At 47.1% G+C, this 15,008-nt stretch overlaps 1 protein-coding gene and 1 non-coding gene across 4 annotated transcripts in view; both read right to left on the minus strand.

The window, feature by feature from the left end:
* SLC47A1 (solute carrier family 47 member 1) overlaps positions 1-15,008 on the minus strand; it is a 47,216-nt gene that overhangs the window by 10,572 nt on the left and 21,636 nt on the right. For all 3 annotated transcript variants that reach the window (XM_090290684.1, XM_090290686.1, XM_090290685.1), the window contains exons 6-12: positions 13,802-13,846; positions 10,213-10,310; positions 9,828-9,925; positions 9,613-9,726; positions 9,433-9,500; positions 2,247-2,355; positions 2,076-2,151 (exon numbers count right to left, since the gene is read on the minus strand). In XM_090290684.1, the coding sequence (XP_090146810.1) occupies positions 2,076-2,151; positions 2,247-2,355; positions 9,433-9,500; positions 9,613-9,726; positions 9,828-9,925; positions 10,213-10,310; positions 13,802-13,846 (608 nt within the window). The remainder of the gene's footprint in view (positions 1-2,075; positions 2,152-2,246; positions 2,356-9,432; positions 9,501-9,612; positions 9,727-9,827; positions 9,926-10,212; positions 10,311-13,801; positions 13,847-15,008) is intronic.
* LOC149997448 (small nucleolar RNA SNORA22) lies at positions 7,789-7,922 on the minus strand. Its single transcript, XR_016507331.1, has one exon. It is a non-coding gene; the product is annotated as a small nucleolar RNA SNORA22 (small nucleolar RNA).

Consider the following 15,008-nt stretch of genomic DNA (forward strand, 5'->3'; position numbering starts at 1 on the left):
GGCAGATAAAGTGCTTCCCAGGCAAGAAAAAGGTAAAGGATTTAGTTCATCATCACCAAACCAGTATTACAAGAAATGTTAAAGGAACTTTTTAAGAAGAAGAAGAAAAAAAAAACCATAAAAAATCAACAATAAAATGGCAATAAATACATTTCTATCAACAATTGAAACTAAAACAACAACAACAACAAATGAACAAGCAGAAAAGAAACAGAAGCATAAATATAGAGAACAGATGGAAAGGGGGTTGGGAGAGCTGGTGAAGAAGGCGAAGGGAGTAAGAAGTACAGACTGGTTGTTACAGAGTAGTCTGGGGGATGTAAGGTACAGCACAGGGAATATAGTCAATAATATTTTTAAAACTAGGTATGGCCCTGACTAGTGTGGCTCAGTTGGTTGGGCATCATCCCACAAAGCAAAGGGTCACCGGTTTGAATCCCAGTCAGAGGCACATGCTTGGGCTGCAGGCCAATCCCCGGTTGGGGTACATGCGAGAGGCAACCAATTGATGTTCCTCTCACACATCAATGTTTCTCTCCCTCTCTTTCTCCCTCCTTTCCCCTCTCTGGAAATAAATAATAAGTAAAATCTCAAATTTTTGTTTTTAAATAACTATGTATGGTGTCAGAAGGATGCAAGATTTATCAGGATGATCGCTTAGTAAATTATGTAATTCTAATCACTGGGGTGTACATCTGTAACATACAATGTATGCTATCTATAATTTAAAATTAAAAATGATTAAAAATTTTTTTAAATAAAAATAAAATATTTTTTTCTTATTTCTTCTAAGAAAATCAGTATTTTAAGACCTTCTGTGTTTTCTAGGGTAAGTTCTGGTAAATTATTTTCCTAGAAAATTATTTATTTCTTCCAGATTTTAAAATTTACTTGCAAAAGTTTTACAGACTAGTCTCTTGTGCTTTAAACATTATTGTTTTATAATTTCCCCTTCACTTTGTTTAGAGGGGCTCTGTTTTCCCTTGGATGAGGTAAGGTCTCTGTGTCATTGTCAGCATCCAGTTCACTGCTTCTGCCAGTTTCAGTTGATCCTGGCCAGCTTACAAATAATTTGATGTTGCAAATTTTCTTTGTCTTCTAATTTCATCAAAGGTACAGTTCATGAGCCTTTTGTTTTTCATTATTTTCCTGCACTGCATGGTTACCAAAGTGGATGGACTCTGAACCAAATGTCCACCAGGCTCCTCCTGAAGCCCTTAGTGCGAGATACACTTCTGGTAAAGTGAATCCAGATTCCCTTTGAAGAAAATGAGGATGATTTCTGGTTGCCTTCCCACTCCTCCTGAAGGCAGGGGCAGCTAAGCATCTTATTTTTCCATAGCAAAGTGGCTGAGACCGAAAGAAGCCAGCCTCACATCAGAAGTCAGAAGACACACACCTGACGCTAGACTGTGACAGTTCCGTCCATTCCCCTGCTTTTTGAATCCATGAAGGGAGTCAATCTGCACTTCGTAATTTCTGATTAAGAATCCCAGATAAGAAGTATCCCCACAATCTAACTACACGGTTGGAACACACCAGCTAGCCTCACTGATGATAGCAACAAACCCAACCACACAGAATCTGCAGGGCAGAGGGGACTCTTCTGAATGGTGTCTCCCAGGTACTCAATCGGATAATGTGATTTTTAAATGCAGTTCATTGGTGAGATTTTTAACTTCAATTCAGTTTGGCAAATATATTATGGAAATACTACAAACCATGTGCTCTGGCTAATTCTGAGATATCAAAATGATTTTTTCATTGGAATGAAATAATTTACTGAAAATCTAATCAACAGTACCAAAAAGGAGTTCCCTTCTTTAAAATACATGAGTATCCTGAGCACCAGAAGCCTATATCACCACCAATGCCCATTAAATTGGCACTCTGGGTTGTAAATTAGTCCCTGCACCTAATCAGTTCTTCCCAGGTAACATCAGTGAGTTTCCAATTTTGCAGATGACTCGGGAGCCCCCTCAGCTGCCACAACCACAGGAGGCAGCGTGTGAAAGCACCTGCCCAACCGTTTCTTTACCATAGGTTTCTCATTACAAGAAAATCTGAGCACTCACCTGTCCGTAGTGAAAATGTACCCCACAAGATCCTTACAGCTTAACAGCAGGATGCAAAAAACTACAGCAAAGAGTTCTGGAGGTAAAAGGGCAGAGAAACAGCAGTGAAAAAGGCGGTCTGCAGGGAGGGGAGCCTGGGTTTCGCAGGCACCGACTGGCACGCTGACGCACCTGTGACCAGCAGGGAGACAGCCGAGGACCTCTTGGCCTGCTCGATGTTCCCAGCGCCCAGCGCGTTCCCGATGCGGACACTGGCGGCCACGCTGAAGCCTGTCGGTATCTAAAGGGAAAGGAAGCAACGAGGACACACAGAGCAGGGAATCAGCCCTGCCCCTCAGCTCTGTCCTCAGCCTCACCCTGCATCTTCCCCAGAGAAGGACAAGGCACACCGGGCTTCACACCTCACTGGTAGAACCTGGTCCTAAAAGTTCTACGAAGACTAATTTGCAACATCCCTGTGTCTAGCTGGGAGCCCCAGGCTAACATGGAAACTGGAACCCCGAACTCTGGGCTGTGATCCGTGCCACAAACCTGGGTTTTCTACAGAGCTTCGAGCTGGGCACCGGGAGGCCCGGCACAGTCAGTGTGCCCTCTGGGTGTGGGAGGGTGGGCTGCCAGGAGCCCAACATAGGTCTGTTCTGAAAGACCATCAAGGGACCAAGTTTAGAAGACAGAATCCTAGTATGGTGACACCACTCCCGCAAATGTTGGACAAAAAGAACTTAAGAAAACTGCCCTGGCTGGTGTGACTCAGTTGGTTGGGCATTGTCCTGCAAACTAAAAGGTTGTTGGTTCAATTCCCAGTCAGGGCACGTGCTTGGGTTGCAGGTTCGGTTCCCGGTCAGGGCACGTACGGAAGGCAACCAGCCGCAACCAATCGATGTTTCCCTCTCACATTGATGTTTCTCTTCCTCTCTTTCTCCCTCCCTACCCCTCCCTCTAAAATAAAAAAATAATAAATTAAAATTAAAAGAAAACAAAAAGGTGTATACCAAGCTGATAGCAGTGCTACCCTTTTGGGGAGGGCAGAGGTGGAGTTGAAGGAGATACAGGTGAGCATTATGGCACTGTGATTAGTAGTGGGAATTCTGAAGCCAGACTGTCTGGGTTAAATCCTAGTTCAGCCACCTACTAGTTGTGTGACCCTGGCCAGATTACTTACCCTCACTACACCTCAGTTCTTATCTGTGAAAGGGACCTCATAATGGTACGTACATATTAGGGTTATTGTTGGAATGAAATGAATCCATACATGATAACTACTTAGAATAATGCCTCACACGTACTTGTTGTTCAGTAAAGATTAGTCATCACTATTATCTAGAAATTTACTACTTGAGAAGTTAGTATTAAGGAAAAAGATTAATCACTTATTTAAACATGAATTTTGCCTTATAATCAGGATTGCTAAAGGACAGGGCTATAGAAAATCTGAGTCTCCCAACAAATTATTTAGTAATCACAATGAAAGAGAGAGTAACTGGATGGTGGATAAATCTGGCAGACAGTGCTTTAACCAAGCAATTAGTTAATATCACCAATAATGGGACAGATCTGTTAATGGCAAAATGGCACCAGATGTTAGACCTTGGTTAAGCAACCTTTGTTCCTGAGTTCATATGGGAAAGAGTTGAGAGCCAAGGGACTCAAATTATAAGAGAAAGTTTATTTAGAAAGTCACAGAGGTAGAAGTGAGCCATGGAAGAAGTGAGCCAGCAGGGCTGCATGGGCTCAGGAAACAAGTTACAGAGGCGGAAAAAGGGGGGGCGGTCCTTGAAGCTGAGGAGAAAGGCAAAGGTAATGCACCTGGGGGAAAGACAAGGAGGAGAAAGTGCAGGTGTGCTCCAGTGAGAGAGTGGGGTGGGGTAAGGGGTGGGCATGCCAGAGAGAGAGAGAGAGAAAGAGAGAGAACATGAGCTGAGTTCTTTGTTCTGAGGGTTTTTATCTGGAGGTCCCAGTGGAGGGTTTTTATATAACAGCTATCAGCTTTCCAGCTGTGTCCTTTCAGGGTCACGGTCTCTACTCACTGACCAGCGCCAGGGCAGAGGGTCATTAGTCATTGCAGCTGGTCCTGTTGTCAGCCGCGGCACCACCCTGCCGGCCTTGCTGCTTTTCTGGGCCTGGGGCTGGATCACAACTGAGGCCCAGATGTTATCTCTAGGGCTCAGTGCTGAAGGGAGTGGTCATGCAAGGGCCTGTCTGGGAGTCAGCTGAGGCTGTTCTCAGCCCTCTTGTGAGGCAGAAGATAGAACAGGAAATTCTGAGACACTGCAGCTCTCATCAGCGAACATCCTGATGACTCCTGGTAATAATTAATATTGTGGTTTCCTCCCCAGGAGGGCAATCAAGGAGGAGTGTGGGAAATCGCCTGTGTAGAAGCTTAAGTGAAAACCCTATAAGCCTGTAGTTGTTCAAGAGAAGAAAACCATTCCCTGGCCAGAGATGGCCTGTTCCCGTATCTCGGGAAGTGTGTTTTCCTTATAAATTTCCCACTTGCTGTACTTTACAAACAATATCTGTGTGGTTGGTCCTCTTCTTTGTTTGTAGTCACCAAGAACCTGGACCCCATCTCCATCTGCAGCACTTGTTCCTCCTCTGAGGAGGTCTACCACATGACTAGTGAGGTGCCAGGGAAGAAAAGGTCATGGTAGGGTCTAAACCACATGACCAACAATATGAAAAGTCAGAGAATATAAATTGAATGACCAGTGATATGTGAGGGGAAATGTGGAAGAAAAGGGGCCACATATCAACCTGACACACTCAAGGCAGCCTAACAAACTCAGAGACCTAAAGTAAGCACAAAGATGGTCTGAAATGAAAACTTATTAACTAAAAGCAGTTCATGGCATGTAGTCATGTTCTAAGCCAGTATTTTTCCCTAACAAATGTCAGTCCTTACCTTAACTGAGCCTGTCTATTGTCTTTTTGCATCTATGATAACAGACTTTGGAAGGTCAAGGTACCTTCTCTTTTTTCCCCAAACCCCTTGGGCACAAGCTGAGACCACAAATCCCCTCATTGTTATTGTTATGTTAATTGTTGGTTGTTCACTATCCTTTACCTACCTCTGTAAAAGAAGTATGTGTCTATCATTTTACCTTTTATCCAATCCCAGAGGTCCCCCCTTTGCTTTCTCCCGCCTCCCTTATCTATCACCCATGGATTTCATGTAAACTGCCATCTCACGAGCATTTCTCAATCTGTTGAGATTTTTCTTCCCAGCAATTATTGTCAGTTTGGTTCAAATAAACTCACCAAAAATTCTCTACAGATTTGAATGTTTGTTCCGTTGACAGAGGAAAGGCCCTACCCTACAATTTAGGCACCTGGGTCTTTGGGCCCCCGTGACCTTTGTATCTGGCTTATTGTTCCTACCCTGCTCAAGTCTGTCTAACCGCCTACTACTTCAGGCCCACATCAAATCCACAGTCAGAATGTGTTCAAGAGTATGTATCAGCAACAACAAATTGAGGGAAAGCCTTATGCAATTGCTTCTATTCTTCTAAAAGATCAAGGTCAAAAAAAGACAAAGAAAGGCTGAGGATCTGTTCTAGATTAAAGGACACTAAGGAGGCAACACCCTAATGCCAAGGGGAGTAGTTATGAAGGACATTATCAGAACAAGGGCTGGAATTTGAATATAAGCTGTGGAGAGAGCAGGAAATAGAGCAAGCATATGGGGTGAAGTGTAAATAATTGGATAATATAAGTAAAGGGTAAAAAATCTTTTGATTAGGGAGAAACATATAAATTCTTAGAAGACTGTTGGAAAGCATATGGCAATAGACAGTATGCAAAGAGGCTTAAAACTGAATTTGTCTTAGTGAAATAATCAAACAAGTATACCAAGATATTTGTCCTAAGATGTCCTTGAAGTGTTATTAATAATATCGAAACATCCCTGACTGGCGTGGTTCAGTGCATTGGGCATTGTTCTGCAAACCAAAAGGTCTTCAGTTTAATTCCCAGTCAGGGACATGCCTGGGTTGTGGGCCAGGTCCCTAGTTGGGGGCATGCGAGAGGCAGACAATCAATGTTTCTCTCACATATCGATGTTCTCTCCCTTCTCTCACCCTCCTTTCCTCTCTCTCTATAAATAAATAAAGAAAATATTTTAAAATAACATTGAAACATTAGAAACAAAGTTAATATTCAATAACAGGAGATCAGTTTAAAAATTATACTACATACAATGTATTACTATATACCATTAAGCATCTTGAATCTGATATAGTTACTGAACTTACTGAAATCTAAAATATATATAAATATAACAAGTGTTGAAGTAAGAAGTGCAGGTTAAAAATACTACCAATAATAGAAAAAAAAGCCTAGGTCCTCAAGAAAATGATTCTTGAAAAAAAAATAAAAAACCCAAGAAATGCATATCTATGTACTGTAAAATATAACGAGTCCGGGGTGGGGTCTAAGTGTCAGCATGTGTGTGGCCTCAGTCCCTTTCCACAGTCCATGCCCCCTTTCTATCCTATCTTTCACTTTGCGTTTCTAAGGGACACTTGCTAGCTACAGCAGAAAGCCCTTCAGAACTCCCAACTGATGTTTTCAGTAAAACAAAGTAAAAGAGAAAGCCTCTAACAACTGGGGTTCTTCTTTAGTGCATAAAAATCTCCTTCCTTTGCCAGGCTGAATGAATATTCCATTGTGTGGATAGACCACACAGTCTCTTCAGCCTTTCATTCGTGGATAGACACTTAGACTGTTTCCACCTTCTGGGGATCACGAATAATGCTGCTATGAACACAGGTGTACACACCTCCTCCAGACCCTGCTTTTGAGTCTTTAGGGTCTACCCTAGGGGTCGTCACAGCAAGTTTTTTATTTTTTTTTTAGTATATTTTATTGATTATGTTGTTACAGTAGTTCCAATGTTTTTTCCCCTTTGCTCCCCTCTGCCCAGTACCGCCTCCCCTTCCCTCCAGCAATCCCACCCCCCTTAGTTCATGTCCATGGGTCATGCATATAAGTTCTTTGGCTTCACCCTTTCCTATATTATTCTTAACATCCACCTGTCTATTTTCTACCAACCGATTATGCTTCTTAGTCCCTGCACCATTTCCCCATTTCTCCCCCTACCCCCTCCCAACTGATTACCCTCCAAATGATCCCCATACCTATGATTCTGTTCCTATTCTGGTTTGCTTTGTTGAATTTTGTTTTTATTTTTTAGATTCAGTTGTTGATAGTTGTGAGTTTGTTGTCATTTTAGTGTTCATAGTTTTGATTTTCTTTTTCTAAAGTCCCTTTGATATTTCATATAATAACGGCTTGGTGATGATGAGCTCCTTTAGCTTCACCTTGTCTGAGAAGCGCTTCATCTGCCCTTCCATTCTAAATGATAGCTTTGCTGGGTAGAGTAATCTTGGTTGTAGGTTGCTTTTCATCACATTGAATACTGCTTGCCAATCTCTTCCTACCTGCAAAGTGTCCTCTGAGAAATCAGCTGATAGTCCTATAGGCACCCCCTGGAGGCAACTCTCTGCCTCTCTCTTGCTGCGCCCAGGACTCTGTCTTTATCTTTCACTTTTGGGCATCTCAGTCATAATGCATCCTGGTGTGGTCCTCTCTGGGTCCAGCTTGCCTGGGACCCACCATGCTTCCCAGATCTGTATGTCCATCTCCTTCACAAAATTTGGGAAGTTTTCCTCATTTTTTTCAATTCTTTTTTTTTTATTTATTTTTAATTTTTTTATAATGTGCTGACTTTCTGAATACACTTAAAAGGATAAATAGTCCTTTTAATGCAGAGGAAAAGGACAGACATTGCTCTAGCACAGAGTTAAAGCCAAGGGAACTATAAAGCACACTTGGGTGTTCACCATTTTTTTCAATTCTTGCTTCCTCATTCTGCACTGGTTGACTGTTTTTTTCTTCCTTATGTTCCAAACCATTGATTTGAACCCCAGTTTCCTTCCCTTCACCATTGGTTTTGTGTGGATTTTCCTTTGTTTCACTTAGCATAGCCTTCACTTCTTCCATTATGCAATTGCTATACTCAGGTATATCTGTCAAGCCTGTGAGCATCTTTATCATCGGTGTTTTGAATTCTGTTTTGTTAGGTTGTCTATCTCCTCATCTGTGAGGTTGGCTATCTCCTCGTCGCTTAGTTCTCCCACTGGAACCTTGATCTGTTCCCCCTTTTGGGCCATACTTCTCTGTCTCCTCATTCTGACAGGCTCCTGTGTTTGTTTGCCCCCACATCCCAGGTAGAGCTGTCGCTCCTGTTACGTTGTAAGGGATGGAGCCTTAGGGATTCATCAGTACAGGGCGGCTTGTTTCACCACGTTGTGGTGCTGTATGTGGGGGAGGGGTCTGAGAGGGAACAATACTACCTGTCCAGCACTTGCCCCTTTTCCAGGCACCTCTCCCACTTCTGCACTGGACTGGTGCCCCTCTAGCTGCTGCCCTGGCCATCGTTACCAGAGTGGGTGGGTCTGTGGACATTCTAGAACCATGGGGGCCCTTTAAACAAGCAGACTCTGCTGAGACCAGCAGTTTCCGCCTCCACCCCAACCCCCACTGGTCTGCACAGTCAGAAGCAATGAGACTTGATTTTCCCCGATGCTGGGACAGTGAGCTGCGAGGTCCAATGAGGAGCTGAGAATGCTCCCCAGGTGTCCCTCCTGACTTTTTAAAATGTGAGTGTACTTTTGCCAGCCTGCCGCTGCTGCGCCGCTGCTGCTGCCACCACTGCCACCACACGACATCCTCTCGGCCCCGGCTCCACCCCTCCTACCTGTCTGGATGAGTATTTCTTCTTTATATCTTTGTTTGTTGGACTTCCATGCAGTTTGGTTGTCTGGAACTTCTGATTGTCTCTAGTTTTGAGGTAGCTGTATTCCTTCTTAGTTGTGGAGGGAGACACAGCATGTCTGTCTATGTCTCCATCTTGGCCAGAAGTCTCCATCATAGCAAGTTTTAAGAGGCATCAGACCCAGGCAGGCACAGAGCTTGGTGAGACAAAGGAGCTCAGCCCTTATTGTCAGAAGCCGAGCTCTATCCCCTTTCATGTCCCCACCTGCATTCAAGGCATCTGTGTTGTGACAACTATTTGGCAAGTATGGAAATCAAGTGACATCTTTCCAATTTGAACCAAGCTGGGGGACAGAAGAGCAGCAGTGAACAAGTCATTTAGAGATTCTCCCCCACCCCATTCAGCTCACAGGAAGACCCCCACCAAACCAAAGGACCCTCTCAGGCTCTAGGATAAATTTTCACTTTCTTGAATCATTTCACAGATGATGACTGAATGTTAGGTCAGAAGCCTATGCTCATCCTAGGACTCTTTCAAGAGACTTTTAGCCCCTCCTCTGCAAGACCAGTCTTGGACACTCACCATGAACACAGCGGTGGCCAGTTCATACACGATGGACTGGGCTGCCAGCTCCACCATGCCCAGGATACCTGAGGGGGGACACAGCTGATGCCCTGCTTCTGGGCAGGTCCCCAATCCCCGCCCACCGTCCTCCCCCCACCCCACCACCCCACCCCCGCTCCCCACGGTCCCCGCACTGACCGCTCAGGAAGCTCCCGATCTCGTAGGCCCACCACTCCATGCACAGCATGAGCATGCTGGGGACAGCCAGGCGGAAGAAGGGGCCCCAGTCCTGCAGGCACTCCAAGGACCAGCCTGCGGGCGGCACACAGGCAGTCACAGCTCATGGCCATCAGCCTGGAGCCCAGCCCGCGACCGAACCACATCCGAGGTGAAAAACCAAAGGCAGCCTTTACCTCCCCAGGTAGCTTTATGCAGTTTCTTCCAGAAGATGTAGAGAAAGAGGAGCAGAGCCAGGGAGAACTGGGAAACCAAGTTTGCCAGCGCTGAGCCCCTGGGAAGAACAGTCCCAGTGAGGGGAGGTGCCGTCCCCCACCCCTCCCCGCCTCACCTAGCAAGGTGAGCGCCCCTCCCTCGCTGGGATAGCTGCAGGAGGTCCCGAGGTCATCCTCCTCCCGGAGCAGCACTGTGCTCTACCCCCAGCCACATTTTCCAGAGTGAACCAAGGAGGACACCACACCTACACACAGTGACCAGGTAAAGGTCCCACTCTCCCCCACCTCCCTGGAAAAGCCACATGCAGGTCATTCCTCCTCGGTCCCCAGAATTGGTTGGACTCACATCACACCAAGATGCAGTTGATGGAGAAACAGATAGTTGATGAGGGCATTGACAAGGTTGGCGGCAACTCCAGTTAGGACCTGGGGCAGTACGATTCCCTAAAACGAGGAGAGACCGCCCCCTGCTGGAGGTCCATGGAACGGGGGTGCCGTTCTCTGCCTGAACACACCTTAGGCTGCCCTCACTGGGCTCCCGTCCTGTCCAGGCTGCTCTTACCTTCCCACCCTCCCAGCCCCTCCTCTTTCACCCACTCCGAGGCAGGAGGGGCATAGCTCCGGCCAGAGAGACGCCTGGGCAGGAGATGAGAAGGCAGCAGAGAGGAAAGAAGGCAAGTGTGCAAGCACCAACAGGGACGGAAAAGTATAAACAAGTCTGTTGGTGAAAGGGTAACACTTTCTCAACCAAATTTTAAATTTGGAAAATGAACGAAGAAGAGCTTATAAAACTGGAGTATGGAATGTATTCCATCATCTCTGGCTCTGCTGGGAAGTACAGGGGCAGAAACACCCAGTCTTATTTGGCATCTCAAACCAAGACCCAAGGCGTCAAGAGTACAATGGCATTGGACGTGGGATATAATGCTTCAGGATGTCATGACAGACAGACATAAACCCAGCTGCGAAGTTCACAGGAAACACTATTTCTCTCAACTGTAGTGTCATCTCACATTCTTTTTTTTTATTAAGTTTTTAAAATTCATTTTAGAGACGGCGGGGAGGGGGGAGACAAAGAGAGAACATTGATTTGCTGCTCCATATATTTTCATTCATTGGTTGCTTCCTGCATGTGTCCTGACCTGGGATCGAACCCGCAACCTTGGCACAATGGGACAACACTCCAACCAACTGAACCACCTGGCCAGGGCTCGCTCCTGTCTTTGAATGACTACTGCTTTCTTACTCTAAGAAACTTGGTTCTCTAGAACCACAAGTGTAAATCTTGCTGTTTGAAATCATATCTGTAAAACTAAAACATCCCACTCTTGCATGGAGGGTTGAAGTCAGTTGCTCACACACACACACACTCACAGCCTCAATTTCCAACCCAGGGGCAAAGCTCCACATGAACTCCTGGGCACAGCAATTGCCACCTGTCTAAGCTTTGTAACTTCCAAGGAGAGGGGACTTGGGTGCACAGCATGCAGACCCGACATTGATCTCTTTACTCATAGCCGGCTTTGCTCTGAGCCTACGCGGCTTCCTTTGGATTTCATCTGAGCTTCATCCCCCTTTGTTTGGTGAGAACCCGAGGCCCCTCTGACCTCTCAGTGCTATGGGTTCATAAGCCTAAGTGCTGGACTGAAGGTTTGTCTCTGGTGCTCTCAGTGGTCTTGGGCTCAGGGGCCAGGACAAGGGTCTTGGCCGATGATTTATGTGGGGCACTTATTTATCAGAAGACCCTGGTTAGTTTTAAGCAAGAGAGTTAGGTCATCAGATCTGTATTTCAGGTAGAGGGTGAAAGAAGTAGTGTGGTGTGTGACGGAGCCAGGGAAAGACTGAGCCGGGACAGAGAGGAGAGAACGAGGGAGGAATGAGGGGGGGCAAGGGGAGAGAGAGGGGCAGGAGGACCTGAGGATCCAGTGGCTAATGGGAGGGGGCAGTGAAGGAAAAGATGGGGTCACGGGTAACGGGAATGTGTGAAGGACAGGTTACCGGGAGAGAAACGGCCACGGCGCTGACTGAGAAAGAATGCAGGGAAGTGGAGGAGCGGACGCGTGGGGGTGAGGAGGAGGTCAAGTGTGCCGCATGCATAGGTCTCTCCAGCCAGTGGGAGCGCGTGTGGGCGCCGTGGACACACAGCTGGGAACCAGGCTCGGCAGGAGGTAGCTTCCCTGGGAGTGAGGGGAGGAGGCGGGCCAGTCGCCTTCTTCCTCCTTCCACGCCCCCCCCCTCTCCCCCCAAAGGTCTGAGCTTCCGCCTGCGCTCATCGCATTCTCTCCCCGCCCCGTGCCCTCGCCCGTGGCATGGCCTCTCTCCAAAAACCAGCTGCTTCTCGTGTCCTGCGCTTACAAATGGCAGGTCTCCAGCGCGGAAACTGTTTCAACGTAACTGCGTCCCCTCCTGAGGCCTCTTCATTCTGCAGGACCAACCCCGTCCTGCCCCGCTGCTCCTGCAGGGCGATTCCTCCTTCATCACAGGCACTCAGGGTCTTTTGTCTGCACCTCATCCATAACTCCTCTCTTTCCCTGGCAATTAACTTGTTTCTCCCCACAGACCCTGCACGCGCTGGCCCCGGGCCAGTCCCATCCCCTGCGACGTTCCTCCACCCGCACTGTGCCCTCAGCAGGACCCTCCTCCGTGACCGGCTCCTGCCGCCCATGTGGTCTGTGACAGCCACCCTCCGACCCGTCAGCCGTGGGAGCCTTTCATACCCGACGCACGTCTCCAGACCCTCTCACCTCACGGCCCCTACTTCTGGGTCTTTCCCTCTGTTTCGCACCCCCTCCTCACTAGGTCAGGTTAGAGCCTGCAGCTGGGAGACCCGCATTCGCTGGGAGACAGTCTGGGAAGGCCCTGCACTGTGCGGAAACTTCTCCACGCTTCCAACAAGGAGACAGACCCAAGCAGACAGTGCAGGGCTCAGACATGCCAATGGCCGCCTCTAGACAGACATTTTGTGTCTATAATTGTGATACTCATAGAGATTTGAAATATGGTTGCTATGTTAATAGGGTAACATCTTAATTCATGACTATTAAATAGGTATAAACCTCCCCCTCCTCTCTCTGCTCCCTTCCCCCACTGTCACAGTCCTGGGAGCCTGCCTGTAAGGCCACAGCCCACTGCTCGGTCCCTTCACTCAGCTGGACCCATCCGGGAGAAAGCCCAGGTGCCCTACATGCTGGCTTCACAAAGCCACACCTACGAGCCAAGGCAGGACTCCCCCTGCCGCGGGCCTTTGGCTATTGCTGGTAGTCACATGTGAGGAATTCGGACTCATACAAGGTGTTGTTAGAATTTGGGCTTTCGCCTCCCCACGAGGAGCGGGGCCTTTTCAGACGGACTGGCACTGACAGCTGGGCTCGCCCGAGCCTCCCGGGCTAGCTCTTACCCCTGCGGAGCTGCTGACGGCACACAGCCAAGACAGGCTGTGCTCCAGCCCCATCCCGCCAAGGGCAATATTTCCAAGCAGGGGTCACATAAGAATTTTCCAAAGCCAATAATAACGTGTCTTTTTAAAAAATCCTCACCCAAGGATGTTTATTGATTTGAGAGAGAGAGAGAGAGAGAGAGAGAGAGAGAGAGAGAGACATCAAGTAAGAAAGAAACATCTCTCAGTTGCCTTCCATACATGCCCTGACCGGGGATTGAACCCACAACCTAAGCATGTGCCATGACTGGGGATCAAACCTGCAGCCTCTTAGTGTATGGGATGCACAACTGAGCCACCCAGCCAGGGTCAATGCGTCTTTTTTTTTTTTTTAATCTGTCACTTCACAAACCTCTCCACACCAAAGTCTTGCGTGCACAACATGGGGAAATATGTTACAGTGGCTCCTGGCTCCTGGTCTCCCTTAATTTTCAGGGCCCCTCAATCCCTGAAAGCTGTAAACTCCCGTTAGCCCCACAAAGAAGAAAGTCTGCATTACCTGGGTGAACAAATATTTAACCTGTAACGTGTAAAGAAACGTTGCCTACAAGAGAACAAGAGAGACAAATGTTAACATTTGGCCTGGCCACGCGGAGGGAGTTGGGGCTCCCTGTTCAGGCCACCTGATCGGTGGTACTTTGTTAGGGCAGCCTCAGCAAACAGTCATTCACCGCTGAACTACAGGGATGCATTCTGAGAGACACACCCTTAGGTGGTTCTGTCCTGGGGTGAGCATCACAGAGTGCACCTACACAAACCTGGGTGGTGTTGCCCCCTACACACCTGGGCTCCATGGCATAGCTTAGTGCTCTGTAGGGGAGGAAAAATCAGTGCCCTCAGCCCTTTAGGGTTCTTGGCTGAGACATCCCTGTAGTAAAAGACAGATTAATAGGAGAAAAACCAACAGAGGATTAATAACACGTATACCTCTTGTATACATGGGAGAGACCCAGGAACACTGAGTAACTCAGCAAAATGGCTGAGGGCACCACCTTAAATACCATCTTCAGCTGAAGACAAAAGAAGACACGGGGGTGGAGGGGTCAGTTATAAGAAGTGACCAGGAAAGCACAGTCACACAGTCGGGTTGTTGTGCAGGCTTAAGTCCTTGTCTTCTGGCACAGAGATAAGGTCACCCTCTTCTTCCTGGTATAGCCAGGGAGACACCCTCACAATGTAAGTGTATTTTACTAAGGGTAACTTCTACTTAGTTTTCAGTGCTTCTCCTTTGTCTGCTGGGTGTTTTAAGTTAATCAGCCTAAAATAACCCATAATTTGGGGTGATAAATTCTGTTCCTCTACAGCTACTAGGCGACAACCCCACACAGCATGTTACTGTACTGGCTACTGTGAGCAATTATAATGCAATGTAAGTATTCATGCAATGAACTGTGCTACAGCCTCACTAGGTGATAAGGGCTTTTCAGCTTGTGGGGGCCAGGAGAAGTCACCTGAAGATATGCCTCTGTGGCATGCAGATTTTGAGCTAAAGGCAATTTTAGCTTCAAGTTCAAGAGAAACTTCTGCCCCTCCTCCCTTTAACTACCTAGAAGAACTTAAATTAGGGGCCTTGCCCATAACGGAAAACCTTTACTTAATAAACATCTGCTCTTTTTATCATCCTGCAATGACTCTTCGAAGTCCCCAAGACACTTAAACAGATCCCTAGCTCAGAACATCTTACATACCTAGATGCCCCTTTCTGT

The sequence above is a fragment of the Furipterus horrens genome, unplaced genomic scaffold (assembly GCF_987537825.1).
Source record: "Furipterus horrens unplaced genomic scaffold, mFurHor1.1.pri manual_scaffold_11, whole genome shotgun sequence".
NCBI classification, from domain to species: Eukaryota; Metazoa; Chordata; class Mammalia; order Chiroptera; family Furipteridae; genus Furipterus; species Furipterus horrens.